A 19,921-nucleotide genomic window follows, 5' to 3' on the forward strand; every position below is an offset into this window, starting at 1 on the left:
AGCATAGTCTGGAAGGAAACTAATGATTTATCATTATTATCAGGACTGGATATTCAACCATGTGACCACTGGGGTTGGTCACGTATCGTCGTATGTATTTCTCCTAACTATAAATGAATGGGATAAATATATATATATATATATATATTTTTTTTTGACACAGTTTATAGAATCTACGAAAGCAGGCATCGCCCACGTCTCGGATGATCGGTCATGATACAAGCCGTCATGTTCTATTTACCAAGCACAATGTGTCTATTGCTCCTGAACGGGAGCAATACTCCATTCACGTCCTCGCGGGCTAAGCTGAAAAACCCGCTCTTTCAACAGAAGTTGCCAAGCACAAAAGAACAGCTTGAAGAAGAGGGAGAAAATGCAATCAATACCAAAATGTGTCTGTAAACTGCCTCAAAGAGCGATGTTTGTCTGAGAGCCTGGGCAGAGCACAGGCCATGTCACAGTGTGCTGCTCGGCCTTGGCCGTGCTCCCGTTAAGCTCTACAGTCCTCTTAATCCTCACCAAACTCTCAAAAGGCAATGAAATACCATTTAGAGTGGCAATTCAGCACTTGCTAAACCAATAACATTTCTTCTTTTTTTTTTCCCAGAAAGAACCGGGCAAAAAAAAAAAAAAAGAAGGTAGAACCCATTCTTTAGAAAAGGCAACCAGGTGCCACTTTATGGGATCTTAAGTGAGAAAATAGGCAATTTGGCACATTACCGTTTGGAGAATTTCAATAAAAATGTAGCCAATACATTAATATCATTAGTGTATCTCTCTACACACACACTTGTTGTGTTTGTACCTCTACAAACACAACAAGAATATGCGTTTCTAGGAAAAAGGTTTGGGTATTAAACATAAATAGGGTTGTTGTTTATATAGCCATGAAGATGTAAACTAGTTTATACTTTCTGTTAAAGGCAGAATAGATGTATTTGATATCTTTTCTGCGCCATTGAGAGGCAACATGAACAGTAACAATAAACGGCTTGAATTGCAGATCATGTGTACTTGTGTAAACTCTTTGTGGGACGAACAATATTCAAATGCTAATAGGTGTTACACTGCAATCTCTTCCATAAGAGAAATCAGAACACAGTAAAAGACCTTGAACTTCATTTTCAGGCTGTGTAATTTCAAAATCCCTCATTTGAAAGCACTAGCATTTACATGCAGGAATTGTGTTGGCAATTTAAAGCTTTTCCTAATTACAGGGCATTAGCAAAATCAGGGCGGAAAATTAGAGTCCAAGACATGAAAATGACCCCAATCGCACACTTTAGAAGATGCTCTTCCACATATTTCCAAGGGAAGATAAATGTCAATGTGTGTGTGTGTGTGTGTGTGTGTTTGGGGGGTGAAGGAAAGACAGATACACAGAAGGAACAAGATTCAAAAGCCAAATAAATAATGGGCTACTTACCGCAACTTTGCTCCCAGTTATCTGCATGCAGCGATCAGCGGAGAAGGTTAATGTGCAAAAAGACACAAACAGCAAAATCATTAGTAGGCCAGAGAATCCTCTACATAACATGTTGAAGCATAAGCGTAACTTGTGTGACATCGCAAACACAATACACAAAAAATAGGAGCACGCCATCATTATGGCACACATAATCGAGATAGGGCCTGTGTTTTTGCAAAATGTAAAACAAAAAATGTATATATCAAATCAGTGCATGGCAACAACAACAACAACAACTGACGTGTTCAGACGGGGATTCATCCCCATCGATTAACGGCGTGCATTGAAGCTCGTCACGTGGACAGTGAAGCTGCAGAGGGGCGGGGCCAATATGCCTCAGCTTTCATTAACGCCGAGCTTCAGGTGTCACCTCGGTGTGGCACAGCAACACCGAGCGCATGCAGTCAGTGCCAATCCTGGAGTTTGCCCTTGTTATCCGTCAACAGTGCCAGGTAGCACAGGTGTTTTTTACGACGCCTTGTTTCACAGTGGGAGAGTGTCTTGTCAGCTGGGGAAAATGTTTTCTCTACTGTGGCTGACGATTCATTCACCTGCCACATGTTTTACGAGGAAATGTTCTTTGATTGCCGGGGAGAATGTCCAGGAAACAAACTGGGCTCCTGGTTGGTAACCGCCCCCCCCACCACCAGTTTCATTCTTTCCCATTCGCCCTCTCCTCTTATCTAATCTCCATTTCTATTTATTTTATTGTCACTCTCAAACTCTACAGATCTGTGGCCATTTTACGCTTGATTTCCCCTCTCCATCCCTTTGCCGAGAGTTTATGACGGCCATAAAGTCTGTTTCACTCGTGCCACCACCCGATCACGCGTATACTACTCTCTAAGTAGTCTCCACATTTCCTTTGCTCTCCAGCGGATGCAGCGGTGTGTCACTGTCTAAGACTGGGGAATATTGTACCTGCATGAAGGCCAAACACATCTTCCACGGATGTTGATGCCAATAACATTGGATTTGGATTTTCGAGGTTCGTTTTAGAGCAAAATAACAGACACTATCTTGTGTGTGCACAGACAACCGTCAGGGGTGGAGCTTCAAGGGGAGAAGCACAGTTTCATTTTTAGCAAGCTTGTATATTACAATGCAACACCTTATTCTCACATAGTGCTGCTGTGGTTTTACTGAATATATCAAATATTTTAAAAAGTCTCTCGTACAACAGTATAACAAAATGTGCAGTGCCCTTTCCACATACACATAGCTGTTGACACCCTTTTTAAAGATGGAAAAAATAAATAAACTCACAGCACTTAACGGGGGAAGGAAATGTCCCCCTTAAAAAGAAGAAGGTGGCATTTTCTTTTTCACATCAATGCTTGACTTAGAACTTGAATAGTGACACTGGAGAACCCCCCCCCCCCGACGAGTCCTTGCACTCACACTCTTCCTGCATCTTAGACACAGCACGTAAGACATGAAACAGGAAAATAATCACTGAAACTAAAGTACATTTCAGAGGATATAAGCAGCATTAATTAGCGTAAAATGAATTGTGGCAGTTTTTAATTACGTTGGCACATGTTTACAGTAAGAAGGAAGAGCAGGTAACGAGTTGACAGAGAGAGAGAAGTCAGTGTTCATGCGAAGCAAGCGGTCAAGGACGTCCGCAGACACACTCCTACAAATGCTCAATGCTCCCAGAATTTCATGTGAAAGACATATTTTATAAAAGTAAATAAAGTAAGAATGAGCCATGTTGATTTGAAGCTTAATGGATAGCTTAATGGTTTTGTATCAACGTGCATAAAAGATGAATACACATCTAAAAACGTTGGCCATTGCAAAGGCCTGAAGCACCTAAAGCTATTCAATGAGGTAAAATGTTTCATTTGTTGGTGCAGAGATGTGTTATGTTGGGCATCAAAGCCTTTTGCTAAGATAAAGAGACAAATGAGAAAAAGGCCGCACGCTATTGGGAGATTTACAATTCAAGCTCTCAATGTCTGAATGCTTCCCATTCAGCGTCGCACCATCTATGCAAAAATTAGCCCTCCCTGCATCCTCATCAGCGCCCGAAAGCAACATAAGCCACAGATAACGCAGAAGAGAAATACGCTCAAACAAATCTTGTGCAGGTGCAGTCTGGGTGCCCAACTGAACAGAAACAAAACTGTCTTGAAAGGGCAAAGCGATCACAAAACACAAAAGTTTTGATGTATCCGCTGAACAACTGTCGGGTGACTCGATGTGTGCCGATTTGGGGCTTCTGTGGTTTTATATGGAACCTAAAGCACGTATTTGAGACGTTATACAGAGCACCAGGTGCCTGATCCTTAGGACACAGCATTGAAAAAGCTCAACTTTGAATTTTGGGTTTATGAAACAGAAAAATCCTACTCCCTTCGCTTTAGTTGGTTGGAGCAATCCAATGACGTACTCTGAAACAATGACAGAAACTGCCTCCCCTCATGTGCCGCGGAGTTACACAACGCTTCATACCGAAAATATTCTGGCGTTAAAGGGCCTTCGACTGTTGTTTAACAATTTGTCCTCTCGGTCCCTTGTTTGATATCAAGAATTGACCATACGTCCATGTTTTAAAATGTTTCAGTGGAAGCGCAAAGCACGGAGTCAGTGTTTGTAAGTCATACCGGACTCTCATCCCCCTTCCTTCGGTCCTATCTAATGACATTACATTTTGTCCTGGATTACGATATTCATTTGAATAAAATATCGGCCCTCACAAAGTATAATGGGCCCTGTGAGGAATTCAATCATCTCGGATAATCGTCATTATCAATAATGCCAGTTAATTACCATAACAATGAAGACCTGTAATAAATGATGATGTCGAGAGAGCGCTACCAGGTTCAGGGAGAGATGGGGACAGAAATCCCTTCTTTTCCGTCTGTGCTGATGTGAATTTCACCTCACAAGGTTGGCTATGTATTAAAAAGGGGGATATGAAAAATGATCGGATCTTTATAGATCGCCGTCACAGATCTTTACTCTTCACTACTGTTTTGGGGTTAGACTGATAATCAAATTCTGGATGACTTCTGAAGCAAATTGTATTTGACTATTTCGTTTTTCACCTTAACACTGCTGTTGAAGCGAGAGGTTGATTGAACTTGAATGATGATTTTTAGTTATTGATAAGAAAAGAAAAGGGCATGAGGACACTACCATCCAACACGCCTGAGCCAATTAAACAACCTACATGCAAGTGAGTCAGGTGTGACCACCCCACTGGCATTAAGTGACAATATATATCTGATAATCTACCACAGCATATCGCTGTACAGTGAGCAAATTCAAAATCCCTCCAGCACTGAGAGAGAAGCGAAAGAAGGAGAAGAAAAGAAGAAAAAAAAACAGTGGTGAGGGTGTGCGAGGTGACCAAGCAAGCCGTGAGGCAGAGGATCAGGTTAAAGTCATTCTGCTCCAGCTCACCCACGACAGTTATACAGAACACACTCTACGGTCTACAGCGCCGGAGGGGGGGGGGGGCTGGCTCTCACTTACAGATTTGGCAGTAGCAGAGATGTACTGGACCACCATCTCGCGTTTGGTGCTCAAATCTTTTCCACGCAGAGGGGCTTTGCGTTCCTCATTCAGGTTCATGTCCTCCTAGAGACACACACAAGACAGTGAGAGGAAAGGTTACGAAATGCAATCGGAAGAAACGGCAGGAAATGTAGTGCAGCACATTCGTGGTCAATTTTAATGAATTGTACAAAATGAACTGAAAAGAGGTCAATTTAGATTTTTCTCTCAAAACACCGGGCTGACTTGAGAAAAATAAGCAAGAGAAGATGTGAAAACGTACACGCGTATGGACCAAAAAAGGACGCAGCGAAAAAACAACCAGCAGCTTGAGTAGCAAGTGGAAATATTTACACCCACCTAGCGACCAGACTCCATCCCTCTTACATCAGATCGTCTCCTTCTAAAACATTGCTTTCGCATCTGTATGTTTCTCACTCCAGTTCCCAAGGTTCAGCAACAGGAAATGTCATTAATTATTAGTCCTTGAAACAAAAGTAGTACGGCTACAGCGGTAGAAAAAAGAAAAACGTACTCCCCGTCTTCGAACAAGAGAGACAAAATCAAACAGCCCCGCTTCTATTGAGGCCAAGCAATCACATCCGATGGGCCAGATAGGCAATATTTGTGCGTTATTGGGAGTATTATCTGTGTGCTACTTTAATTCTGCATCACAAAAGAGGTCTTTCATGTGAGAGACATCAGGGGATGGAGCGAAGGCCGGACAGAGCACTAAAAGCCAGAGAATGACATGATGATTAGAATGGAGGGTGGGGGGGGGGGTTTATCAGAAGTACTCTCTCACAAAGAGACGGACAGAATGAACAGAGAGAGAAAAGGAGTTGGAGGAGAGTGAGACTTAAGTTGTGGAGCCATGCTGCCCTCTGCTGGGAGGTGGGGGGGCGCAGAAAATCCCGTGTCCTTCTGCTCGGTTGATCTGATTTTGGCAGTAAAGTCTCCCGATCAATCACGCGAGCCACTTAGAAACAGGGATATTTTGCTACATTGGTTTGAATGTTTTCACGCCGAGTAATCGGATTCAAACTATTCTTGCTTACTGAAGCATGGAGGCAGGAGTCCCATCCAGGGGCACAGTAGCCAAAATGTCTCTTTTTTCTTCTAGTAAATACCCTCTGAGCGAAAATAATAAATACAGAAAAAAATCCTTCCCGTAGAAAAAAAAAATGTGGCTAAAAGTTGATCAATTAGCCGTTTTTTTTTCCTCAGTGAAGGAAACCAGCAGGTTTTTTAATTAATCTTTGAACCCTGCTAATCTTTCTGCCTAATTGGCATTCACTGAGCAAGGCATAATGCGGCGGGGCTGCTATGTCGTATAAGGGGAAGGAGGGGTGGGACAGCGGGACCCTTGTCAGGGGGCATACTGCTTCTCAAAAATGATTAATGCTCTTTTATTAATTATACCCTCACGGGCTACATAAAGACTCCCAGATAATCTTTGACTATGCTGCTGGTATATCAATCACACAATACGATTTGAGCTTCTAACAGCGGAGGAACATGTTGGTCTGGCAAACTATTTCAACACTTCGGTCTCTACTTGTCTTGCTCATACTATGCCAAACACAATCTCATTTTGCAACACTTGGCAAATGGCGCATCACGGGCCTCATCAATTGGCTTGTGTCGATTGGTGACTGGATTGAATATATAGGAAAATGGCGGAATTATCGAATTGTTTTTTCCCTGCGGTAGCCCGTTGATTTGAATGGACTTAATCAGATCAAAACAATGCTAGAATCCGCGCACTGTGTGCTTTCAGAGATGTCAGAGCGGCGTGTCGGCCCACTGAGCACGAGAGAGAGGACATAAAAGTCCTTATTTGCAGACCAGGTTCCCTGCATATTGGAATTATCAGAATATTTTGTTAACATTTTTTGAATGTTTTTCCAATACAATTTTAGGGAAGAGTGACAGAGAAACAGCAAGATAATTACTGAAAGTTATTAATAATGATAGTTTAAAGGTCAGTGTTGGACGCTCACAGCATCCAGCAGCCCCAGTTATGTGATTGAACTGTGATATCAAAGATAATATTGAAAGACGATTCTGTAATATTGGAAGTTTCTATTGTATAAGGAGCTGACCCTTAACGTAAGGGTGTTAAATCCATATTTTTATAGGAGTTCATAGGATATAGGAGTTGCAACAAATTGTTAGTTAAAGACATACCCGTCAGATTTAAGATAATAGCACACTGATCAAATATAAAGCCCACAGCTTCTGTGTTCTAAACTGGCCAAGTGAGCCATCTCAATCCAAATGAGCAGGTGTTTTTCTTAGTAAAGACCTGCCCCCAAAACGAGCAATAAGTGGGGATGGCTGCATGACAGGCCTGGCAACACGTCAGTAGTGAGATACAAAACCACAATTAATGACTCGAATCAAATCTTTTCCAGCCTGAAATGGATGCGAGGAGTCCACGTCATGTGGCAAAGTGGGGCCAAGAGAAGTAGAGGACGTGCAACAATGTTTTTGCTCCCACTGTGACAAAACGATTATTTTGTCCACTACCCTCAAGTCGGATCCATGAGTACACACACACACACACACACACACACACACACACACAGTAACTCTCCTGTGGGCTGGTTTTAATGTGCTGGTGCAGGAGTGCAACTGTTGAGGGATCACAGAGGAGCTTATTACTACGGGTGTGCAACCTGACTGTGGTTCACGGAGGCACATAAAACCTCGGACGAGCCACAGCAGCACTGCAACGCGACAGCACCTCGCCGCCGTACACCACTCCGGACAACGAGAAGACACCTTGAAGAACGGCAACAGAGATGAATTGGAATCCAATCAATTCAATCGGTCCTAAATAGGTGTGTTATTCCCTCGGGTGGAGTTTCATGCTGACAGACGAGTAAAAACATAATTTGCGTCCTGTCGGCGCGGGGGGTCGTTATTTAACGATGACACAAACTCACGCCGCCGGGGTGATTTTTGTCTGGGTGGAGAGGACAAGTTAATGTGTCTCAGATGCACAGATCCCACTTCTGTTTTCTTTTAATGCTTCTTACGGAGACAATAGAGAGTTGAATTGACGATGACAGGCGTTTGTTTAGTTAACGGACCTTTTGCTTGCTGAGTACCAATAGAATGAGTTTTCAATGCCATTTTGTGTGCTACTGTGTTTGCGGTTTGAACCTCTTGGATTGGAATGTGGTACTGCAACACAGCTGCCTTCTCAGTGAGATGCAAATATTTCACCAGCGGATTTACTGCTGTGCATTTTGATGAAGGGCTGCGAATTCCATCTGTACACATCTAGGGAAATCTAACAAGAGGACACAGAGCAAATACTCTTCTAAAGAAGGCTGGCAATGCCGAAAATATATTTTCATGCACTTCCATCGGTGCAGTTCTATAAATAACTTCTCCTGGAATGAGTTTGTTTGGTTTTCTACCCAACTGAGAGTTTCTTTCCTACATTCTCCCGGATCCCTTTGATGACCTTTCAGTAATGGGGTGTGTGCTGTTTAGGCTGCGAGATACAAAGCGCAATGTGTAAAACACTTTCCAGAGAGAAACATTTTCATTTCCTCCTAGTCATTAACGCACAGTAGGTGGTCTCGCAAATATGGCATGGGTCGTCCCTCCGTTAGAAGCAAGCTAGACATCTAAGGCTGTGGCTTGTAGCCCCGTGAAAACAGTCAATAACAAAATGGCTGTAAAGACGAGAGCCAAAACGTGTCTGTACCACTTTAAAAGGGATGGGGAGATGATAAAGGCTGATGGATGCTGGAGAGAAGCTTCTTGTATCAAAAGAAACTAGCGTCCACTGTCGTGTCAGCGTGCAATGCATCAAAGCAGAGCAAGTTTACAGTGAAGTTCACAGAGGAAGGAGGGCGGCTTCAAACATACATAAGTAAATAACATTACTTTCATTACTAATTATGAATCCCAGCCCCATGTGTCAAGGCGTGTCAAATGTCACACCAGCAACATGGCTTCCGTGTCATCTGTCACTGAGCAAATTGAAGCTGGGGTTTAATGTCACGCCGCTGTGAGCACAAACACAGTAATTGAAAGGTGAACTGAGTGACAGGGATGAGCATCCAGGCAAGAAAACACTGAGCAGTGGCCTGATGAAAACCAGCAGCCCTGGTCACATTTCTCTGGCCTTGGCAATAAAGACCATTGTGTGAGGAAAAAAGGAAAGTCGGGCACCGCCGCCGCGCACCCGGACACACTCAGACAGACATTACCCACAATGGCACACACGACCTATGCAATGAACCAGAGTAATTCAGCTCCCCACTTCAAAGAGATGGGCCGAAAGCTTTTTGTTAGGTTTCAAACCTTCAGTACATAAAGCCCAAAATGTATTTCAATGGAGAAAATCACAGGTGTGACAGAGCTGTGACCCCGCAGACGCATGCCAAGTGAATTTCAAAGTTTTGTGCTCTTCTCACTGGCCTCGGGAAAACGCAGGCGAAGCCTCACCTCACACAAGTGTAACATCTGAAAACCAAAATGAATTGATCTTTAATAGAAATACCGTACTGTAGAACCTATTCTGTCTATTCTGGATCTTTAAGCATTCTGTATCCTTTGAATTTATTTTTATAAATACAAGATCACAAATTTCACCTCGCGTCAGGGTCGTTGATTAAAGGAGAGGTCCCATGTAACCGTTTATTGCTTTTTGAATACGCAGCTTCGACAATTAGTCGTGCGTGTGTGTGTGTGTGTGTGTGTGTGTGTGTGCCACCCCTCGGGTATCCATTCGCGGGGACTTTAACCTGCACTTTATTTGCATTACTTCAGAGCCCTCTGCAGTTGCATTTTTACATTTTTCATCTCATTGGGACATTAAGCACTGATGGCTTTCTAACCTGACATAGTTTAAGGGTAATAATAATTATTATTATCTTGATAAATCTGCAGATGAAGTTCATCCCCGTGTCTGATCATGGTGCTAAAATGTTAGTGTGACTGAAATCACAAATCACAATCCATGTTGACATGTTTACATGGAAACTGGTATTACAGTGTATTGGATTATTCATGTAGAGTATGCGGAGGTTCCCATCCTGGTTTCAGATCTAATGTTGTGTCACATGTTAGTTGACTTGAAATTGTGCATTTAGTTATAAGAACTGTAACCAGAAGAATTGCATCTGTAGAAATGACGTTGTTAAATGAAAAACAATTTTAAGACACTGCATAAAATTAAGAGAGCTTTGATATGAATAAATTGTTCCTGTCAAAGTTTTGTTCACGAAACAAGCTTGTCAGCATTAAATCCGTGGGTAGTATAGAGATTTATAAATTATTTCCAGACTTCCTTTGCTGAGTTGTCAACCTGCTTTTCACGAACATACACCACAGCAGCTGTTTCCATACTCGTGTCCTTTTATTCACAGATTTATTCATCAATTTTAAATGTGATGATAGAGTGCACGTCGTTTATTATTATGTGGAAGCTGCACTAAAACTGATGCGAAGTGCCAACCAATGACCCTGTGCAGAGGAAACACTGCAAGATAAATACAATGCTCACCATCATCTTCTCGAAGAGGTCAATGATCTCCTTTTCCGAGAGGTTCATGGAGCGGTCATCGGAAAAAGCCTGTGGAACTGGAAGCTCGGCCTGGATGGAGAGGGGATCTGTTGGGTGGTGTATAAGGGGCTTCTCCTTCTTCATCCCGGTTTTCCTGAAGCTGGTGAGGCGATCACGCTGAAAGCGAACACAGAATGATTGATATGAATATTATGGGTCTGCTAACAATCCAGTCAAGGCTTGTCCAGGTTAAAAGGCTCACTGGTTATCGGTTATTGCTGATTTACACTGGAAAAAAAATGTTGTTCCGTTTCCTATTTTCAGAGGATGCTGTAAAATTGACCAGGATAACAATCAGCCAGAACCATGGTTCAATAAATAATTAATTGGTAATCTTCCTGAAAAACATTTAAAGATTTTTGTTGAAGTCCTGATTAGTCCCAACGGCAATAAATGAATCTGAACATGACTGTAATAAGCCTGAATGTGACGATGTGCCTGCCGCGTAGTCTCTCCGTGCATTCAATGCTCATCGATGGAATCTTCCACAACCTGCCACAACCTGCCACATGTTCCCGTTCATAATGATCATTTTGGGAGAATGGCCTGAAGTGACAAGATGTCAGTGTTGACCACTTGGTAAATGGCAACTTTTGGAACTTGTGCTGCTAGCTACTTTAATTGCCATGTCAATGCCACTGAACAGCATTGGACCAACAAATGGACCAACATTGCCACCTCTGGGATCTTGAGGGCTAAAAACAAAAATGTGTGTGGAGTAAACATTTCCAATAAATACCTTTGACTTCTTCTTTAATATTAAAAAATAAATACAGATTGAAATTGTTACATGCGAGTGTCAGAACGTGTACTTAATATGCAGTATGACATTTCAAAAATACGTTACTCACCTTCATACCTGTTGGGATTACCTGGTGTGTGCTTATTCTTTTACACACAATAATTTCTGCTCAGTGTGGTAAGTTAACGCCAGCGAGGCTCAGCTGAATGTGGTATAGTAACGTTCAGTGTGGAAGCAGAAAACGCACATGAAATACATGCAACTAGTCAATGTTAGTTCTATTTCGTAAAACGGAATGGAGACAACATGCTGGATGGATGGACACATGCAAATTTAGAGGAAAGACTAACATGATATGATGACATACGTGATGTCAAGATTCCGTTTGCTGAAATATTGCTGGATGGATCAAACATACTGTGTGCAAACAGCAAAAAAAGAAAAAAAAAGCATTAGCTTCTAAATTGTCAAAGTTAGGCTATTTGTTAACTATGGGTATTAAAAAAGCCCCGGGGAGAGACGTCTAATGGCAAGTGCAACTGATAATTGCACACCAAATGATCTATGAGCTGCTTATAAAAGTCTAGATGCTATGGGCGGGATTTGGATCATCAGGCTTTTGGGGTGTCAAATAATAGCTATAATACCATAGCAATCCATATTTTATTCAATACACATTATGGAGGATGACCAACGCCACGTGTGGCAGGTTTAAGTCAAGAATTCCTACACCAACCTAAGATGTAAGTTATCCCATCTTGGTTTTTGGAATAATGTACCTTAAAGGAATTGACTTCTGGCACATTTGAACCATCCACATATTTCAGAAATAAGTCCCATGCAGCTATGACATAACAATGATGATGATGATGATGATGATGAAAAAACAAACTATTTCATACCAAAATGAAAACCAAGCACCTTACCATATCATCAGCCAATGTTTTTATGTGTATGTTCTGTTGGAGGGAGGACAGAGTGTGAAAAAACAAGACGCAACAGAAGAAGATGACAGCAGCGCAAAACTGTTTGTGTCCCATGGCAGAGGCTCACACATGTACAGTGTCCTCTGCTTACCCTCTCACAATCCCCGTCAAATTTCCAGTAGACAAATAAACTTGTTTGGAGCAGAATAGGTGTAAAGGATGTGGGGAGAAATATCGGAATCCACATTTGGCACTATCCCGGTCTCATTTAACGTTTTCTTTTAGTTTTCCAATGAGGGTACGAGTACATGCTGGACACTAAACATGTGTAGGATGAGACAACACTCCATGATTCCAGATAATAGGGTTTGAATGGATGTAAAGGTAAATACACCTGCTTCACTGGAAAGGTTTGAGAGCCTGTTATGTTATTTCACTTTTAAAATGAGATTCTACCAATGAAGGCAAAGGTTTAAGGGGTTTCTGTGTACACTTTTATTAAAACACATACCAAACAAATATACAAAAAGGAGACCAAAAGGAAAATAAAATCCCACAGTAATGAGCACAAACTCGTTCACAGCACTCTTTGAGGGAGTCAGTGCTGCTGCTTTCAGCTTGGTGTTTCCCTAAACTGAAACACTTTGACAAGGCAATACTTCACAGTCAACCACTGAAGAGCTATTCTATCTGTGTGTGTTCTAAAGAGCATCTCTTGTAGTGACAGTGGTCCAACTGAATCGTTCTTTTTCACTGTTATTGTAAACTCCGCACAAAGAAACACCCAACTTTCCAACTATCAAATTCTTTGGCCGCCTGGAAAAAAAAAAATGTTTTCATCTTAAAAACAAAATTAAAACGGCAACTTCTCTTTGCTACAGATGTTTTGTCTTCTCATCTCAAACACAATAAGACAGGCCACTGCCAAGAGGGACAGCCTTTGGAAGCACAGCTCAAGTGGGAAGGCAGAAGCAACGCTGCCATATGCTGTGAAGCGCTAATGAGTCGGGAGATGTGGGCTGGAGATGGACATGAAGCCCGCCTCGGGCCCAGGAATTTACCGCCGTTGTAGTCGGGACACTACTGGTGCCGGGGGCAAGCAAACAGATAGGGCTCTAACCTGCCGCCTCTCTCGCCGTGCATCTCCATCCGCTGTCGCCGTGGGCAACGCTGAGCAGGCACTCAAACCCCCATATATATATATATATATATATATATATATATATATATATATATATATATATATATATATATATATATATATCGGCGGCTTTGTCTGCGACCGCCGATCGGCAGTTGGGAGATAAAGCGATGAGCCGCGGGAAAAACCAAGCTTCAGCTCCTGTGTGCGGGCGTCAGGTGCTGTCCAAGCTGTTATTTTAAAGTCAGGATAAACAAATATCTCACGTTCATTGGGCATGAGGAAAGGGACACCCGGGTGATCCTCTCCTCTCGGTCCTTCATGGCCTTCAGGATAGCGGCACGGCTCCTCACAATATCAGTCAAACGAATACGAATTTGACCCCTGCAACAACTTTTTCCCCCACTTCAAACTCAGAGTATTTATCATTAAGCCCAGCGCTCTCTCCACGTCTGAAACTGCGTGAAACGATAGCTAATTTTCAAACGAAGTGCTTAAACATTTTCTAATCAATTTAACAACAATCAAACCACTGTTTGGTTAATTGCGTTGACTTGAGGGCCTTTCCCTGCCCATTATCTTGGCAACATCGCAACAATGCAATTTAACATCTAACAATTAAGCGTGGATGTCCTCTGGGCTTCTCCCGCTTATTAAAGTAAACTTTTTCATCGTAATAAATGTTTATTACCAAACGCATATTCCTCTAAATAACCTAATCAAATTAGCTCTGGGTCCCTCCTTAATCAAATATTATTATGACTGCAGGCAGATCTTGAAAAATAAAACACAAGAGCAACATCTCAGAACTTGAGTCGATTTAGGGACACAAAACCGTACCGGTTTGCACATTTGATGACACAAAATGATAAACTTACATTAGATGAACTAATTTAGATAATAGCCTTTCAGTGGGTGTCACAAACAAGATTTACAAAAAGGACAAACTTTTGTTTCAAATTTGCTCCCGTTGCATCGCTTTTAAATAGCTACGCCGGTTATTCCCAACCAATTTAACTAGACCATCTGTACGTCATTTTAACTCACTCACTGGAACCATCACTATAAAATCAGTAGCCACGATTACTCCGTAAAACGAGCTTCGAAGGAAATTAGGTTTTATTTTAATTAGTTCTAATAATAACAAAAGGATTACTGGGAGTGTGCTTGTTAGCAGTTATCGGCAACTTCATAAAACTCTCGTGTCCCGGTTTAATCAAATGCTTGGTTCCGCTACGGCCAAAGCGGTGAGCTCCCGCTCAAACCTTTTTCTTCAATGTGGCAAAAAAAAAAAAAATCCCAATGCCGACCTGCGAGAAATGTGGGAAATGGTGCGAGCTTTAGAATTATCCTTGTACACTATTGCATTTGCTACCCGTAAGGTGTTCAAGCGTCCAAGGCTATTTGTTGCTTATTCAGGAGGTAACAATTATAAACATACTACACTGCCTAATACCTGTTTGGCACATTCCCCATTTTCGCTCTCTATTGTTTTAAATGGAGTAAACCATCAACAACGCGGGGAAGGAGGACAGGCGCTGCTTCCCACTATGAGGCCATATACTATTAACCCATCAAAAACAATAGGGGCCGACAAAAGAGACGCTGTGCAAAACTCGCTTACTGCACTTTACGTCAAACAACCACAGCAAAAGACATAAAGAGCTACTCGCAAACGACTTGTCATTCTAACAACAAAATGCTGTATAAGCCGTTCATCTGCACTTTCACAAACATGTTACTCATATTTGTTTTATGTTTCAGAGTGACATTAAATAGTGTTGATGCATAATGTGCAAGATGAAACGGGTTACACACAAACTTTGTAGCCTCAGTCAGGAGTCAAATCTGAAAAGGACAGATGAGGAAACGCCTACGTCAGCATTGTACACATTTTTCACTTTTCACATTCCGCAAATGCAATAGTGGGGTGCCGACGTCTTTTTATTCATACGCACGGCCCTTTGCAGATAATTTGCAATAAATACGTGTTTTCCTATTTTCCACCCTAATAGACGGAGCAGCACACTGCGGATAAAGCGCACCACAACAGTTGCTCGGAAAATTTGCCACAGCTTGTGAACAACACAACACCCTAAAGCACAGTAACGGCAAAGAGAATACAGGATGCAGAGACACATAGAATGATCGCAACACACCTTGAGCTCCCAGAGCTCTTCCTGAGCCAGCAGAGTGAACAGAAGTGATGATGCATTTTACAACCAGCTTAGCATGAATAAAGGAAGGATAGTGTGTACACAAATCCTAAAGGAGCGGTTGCTAAAACGTGTTGGTGCCGGTTAGCAAATGACAGAAAAGACACCCTGAATTCGGTGGTTGCTCCTTGACCTTTCAATACGGTGCAGCTGAGCTCTTTCTTTAAAAAAAAAGGGTGTGGCACCCTGTCACTATATATTTAACCGTTGCCTAAAGATACTGTTATTAGATGTATTATATGATTATATATGTATTATAAGAAAACATTGAGTACCCTTTAAACTGAAGAGCTGAGCTCCAAAATGCCAAACTTCTAGTAACATCCATCCATCCATCCATCCATCCATGGATGGATGGATCCTGGATTGTTCGGCAGCCAATCACAGGGCTGACAGTCATAATTATTATATAAATTGGTCTTTGCGTCATCTAATACAATGTACAGCATTGCCGATATCATGCTCAATTTTGGAGGAGTGGCATCAGACAGCACCAAATACGGGCCGAGTAACTTGATTAGACAGAGCCTAAATAAATCACTTTGTCTAAATGAATCTCATTGCAAAGTCTTCTCATTGGCTGCTCGTAAGTACACAGAGAGTTAGTGCACTGCTACCAAAGATTTATGAAGTAACATTTATCCTTCTCGATAAAGACTTTACCCTTTCCAAGCAGAGAAGAGGGGAAAAGAGCCCCAAAGACGAAGCCGCCCTCCAATTGAACTTGTGCGCTCGTGGTTGCGACATGGGAAGTCGTGTTCACCATAAGCGCGATGTTCAAATGCTGAAGCCGGGAGAACACTGCTGCTAGGCAACGGCAATATTAGGCTAAAAGAGGTGCCAGCAGATAATAGAAATGGAAATGCAAAAGGCATAATGTCAGAGTGAAAGGAAGAGCCGGCTGTGAATATCAACATTTTTCTCAGACATACTATTAAATTACAAAAGAAAACGTGTGAAAACACCAAAATGTCTTCGGTGGCCTTTAAGTAGTTTTCACAATGTCAGCGAACACAACTCTTGAAATTCGGGCATTCGGAAAATGTCCACTCCTCTTGATAACACAGTAAACACAACCCCATTTAAAAAAAACAGCATAAGAGTTTATTTACACCTGACATTTTATGACATCTGAACTACATTTGGGGCGTCTTTATCCATTTAGAATCTGTGTACCTTTAAAACTGACATTTCGACAGGCAGGTGGAAATAAAAAGAGCTTTTTTCGGTCACACTATGCAAATAATTCTTCCAGAGCGCTGAATGACATTTTGTGGGACTTAACTCCACAAAACTGAGATGATTCACTAAACCTTGCAACAGGGTTCCGCTTACAGCATGCCGAGGATGCACACTGCTAACAAACAATTCCAACAAAAAAATGATCCCGCCATTCCACATAAAATCTGTCCATATATATATCTATGTAGATATATATATTGTTTCTATTGTATAGCAACAAAATAATGCAAGCTGCAATGTAATTTTTTTCTACAGCGCCAGTAAGGTTCCGTTGCCATAAATCGGGTATTAGACCTACAAGGCAATTAAAAAAAATCCCAGAATGAGCCCAGCAAGATTTAAAAATAAAAATGATTACCAATATTTTTTTCTATGTAAATCATATGAAAAATACCAGAACATTCACCCTCAAATTTGGCTACATTTTAAATTAAAATGCATCATCTGGTGCTCTCTGAGAGATGGGTGCAGTTGTCGTCTTTGTCTCAGGGAGCAGCTGCAAAATCTGTTGTTCTTCAGCATATCAGAACGTGATCTATGATATTCAAGAGAACTACACAGTCCTCCACGCTGTGCTACCTGTGGGGCACCATGTCGTGACACGTTCCCGACACCACAGGGGGCCTCCCAAAATATGAATGCAGAAGATATTGTGGACCAAGATTTCTTACATTCAGAACACGGCACAATGTTTTGGCTGACTTGGATATTCGGGTGGAATCGGAATCGGAAAAGGCCAAAGCTCAAATTGCCTTCCGGTGGCAACAGAAAGGGAATTATTCTGCCGCAACGAGTGTCAGCACCGGCAGGTTTTAGCTAGATGTTGTCGCCAACGACAACCCAGCAAGGGGCAGTGTCATTAAATCCATGAAAGTTCTTCTCCCCTCCCTCGTGCTGGAGACCTTTAACGGGCAGCTGGACGCCAGGGAGCAGCAGCGGGGGGGAAACTTAGTGCAGGCACGGGATATTTTCACATCTTACTTGGCGAAAAATAAAGATTTTTCAGAGTTGATGGCTGTTTGAACAGTGGAAAGCCAGGCTAATGGTTTTGGTTTTTCATTGTCAGTTTATTTTTGTTTAATTATCAGTCAATGTACCCCGGCACATGTGGGCACAGCTAGCGGGGGAGATCCGCTTTCTCAATATAGCACAAACTGGGAGATGTATTTCTTTGATTGACAACGTTTTGTCTATTGTCCCTGATTAGACATCCACATAAAAAGGTGTGAAATATTCCCTTTAATTTGTCGACAATGCAAATCCTAAGTTGCGACTTTCCCTCGTGCGCATATCACAACATTGATGCTGAATGTCCAATTTAAAACGCTGATGTTCGATTCATGACTTTATCTCATACGAGCCGCTCCGACCTGCAATTAAGATGAAGACGTCCACACCTACACACCTCTTGTCTGCCAGTTAGTTGCCACAAATTAAGTGGATTCAAAGTTCTAAAAACAACGCGCAAGGTACATTTTACCTGCAGGCGGCGCCTTGACACATGTGGGAAGCTAACGGTAAAAACCACCATGAATGAGGCCTTTGATTCCGGCACAATATAATCTATCAAACACGAACACCACTATCGCACACTTGTTCTCTACGGAAACTGGATCAGAAGCAATTTCAAGCACAGAATGTCAAGTTATTCTAAATGGATGGATTAAGTGGTGACAGATCCTGTCTCGACTCATTCCAATACGTAGCATAAACATTTCACAACATGTCACTAATTGAAAAAAAAAAAAAGGAAAAGCAATAAAAGAATGCTGTAAGTTTCTGAGCGAGCCGAAGTGCCTTTAAAAGGGCATGACTCTGTGGTAGCTTCATTTTCTTTTCAGGAGAGTGCTGGTACTGTTTACAGTTTCCTAAAACAGCAACTATTGAAAAAGAGGAGAACACAAAGGGCAGCAGAGCTCTCATTTGAATGGCACCGCAGTGGATGACCCGAGCATGTGACCGACTGCAGGCCAGCACAGCACTGCCCTCGGGTTATCGCTCTGTAAATAATGCGTGCATCGCTCTACCATTGAGGGGTGCCCGTGACAAACGGCTATTACAAAAGTGGAGGCTAGAATGAGAGGTTGGGGATGTGGGTGTAAAGAGGTTTTCTTAAACTGTGTATGACATCACAGAGGAATATAAAATATATGCATACAGCGTGTTGTATATTATCGTCTATTTGAAATGAAGCTATTATTATGCAGTGTGCACATAAATACAACTTCTGTTTACTCAAATTGCTGATACACGCAAAAAAAGACATTTTATATATATATATATATATATATCTTTTTGTGTGCGTCTTTAAGCTCTTTTTGGATGAAAATTAGAGTGCTTGTTTGTTTTTTTGAAGAGTACAATTTCAGCACCGCTTTTTGTATCCGTCAGTCTCATACCTCGGTGATAAAATACAAATGGGGAAATAATAGGAATATAGAAAAGATGAGAGTCGAGCCTTTTTCATTAGACATGAGCAAGGCAGTGCTTCAAGTCTATGTTCAGCCAGCCAGTCGTGCTTATGCGTTGACCTCTTTTCACAGTGTCCCACATTACATGAACAGCTTTACTCAATAAATCCTTTTTATAATTGAATGATTAAATTCTCGAGTTCAAATATTCAGAGTGTGCTCTCTTCTCTCAACATACTGCTGCTGGAAGACTTGGCATCTAAGCTCATGCTTCTTTGACATCGTTGATGTTTTACTGCAAATCACAGGAAATGTTCCATATTTGCAACTGCCACCGATGTGTAAAAAAAAAAAACCAACAACAAAAAAAAAGAAACAAGCGTGAATCCTGCCGTCAACTTGCACTGATTAAAACTAAACTGCAGCATGACAGTGACAGGGACAAACACCCCTTCTCCTCAAAGAGGGAAGCATTGCAATCCTTAAATACCGTACAAGTCAAAGAGCTGGGAAGCCCATTCATCCTGGCCTACATCGCTCTCTGCAGTGGCTCAGTCAAAACACGGTCTACCACACATGAAGCGTGGAACTATGACAAAAAACAAGAGTTCATTCCGCTATTGCTACAAAGATAAAACTTGATGATCAAGACACAATAATGCAGTTGTTGTTGTTGTT

The 19,921-nt window shown here is 41.8% G+C and overlaps 1 protein-coding gene across 30 annotated transcripts in view; it reads right to left on the reverse strand.

Annotated features, from left to right (window-relative positions):
- Positions 1-19,921, reverse strand: part of diaph2 (diaphanous-related formin 2) — a 301,435-nt gene that overhangs the window by 276,117 nt on the left and 5,397 nt on the right. For 11 of the 30 annotated variants that reach the window (XM_078100702.1, XM_078100692.1, XM_078100709.1 and 8 more), the window contains 3 exons: positions 10,506-10,682; positions 4,955-5,059; positions 1,427-1,447 (listed from right to left, as the gene is read on the reverse strand). In XM_078100702.1, coding sequence (XP_077956828.1) covers positions 1,427-1,447; positions 4,955-5,059; positions 10,506-10,682 — 303 coding nt within the window. Of the gene's footprint in view, positions 1-1,426; positions 1,448-4,954; positions 5,060-10,505; positions 10,683-12,233; positions 12,267-19,921 lie in introns of all 30 variants that reach the window. The other 19 variants (XM_078100698.1, XM_078100687.1, XM_040173170.2 and 16 more) reach the window with 3 other exon arrangements.

Source organism: Gasterosteus aculeatus, chromosome 4, assembly GCF_964276395.1.
Source record: "Gasterosteus aculeatus chromosome 4, fGasAcu3.hap1.1, whole genome shotgun sequence".
In the NCBI taxonomy this organism is placed as follows: Eukaryota; Metazoa; Chordata; class Actinopteri; order Perciformes; family Gasterosteidae; genus Gasterosteus; species Gasterosteus aculeatus.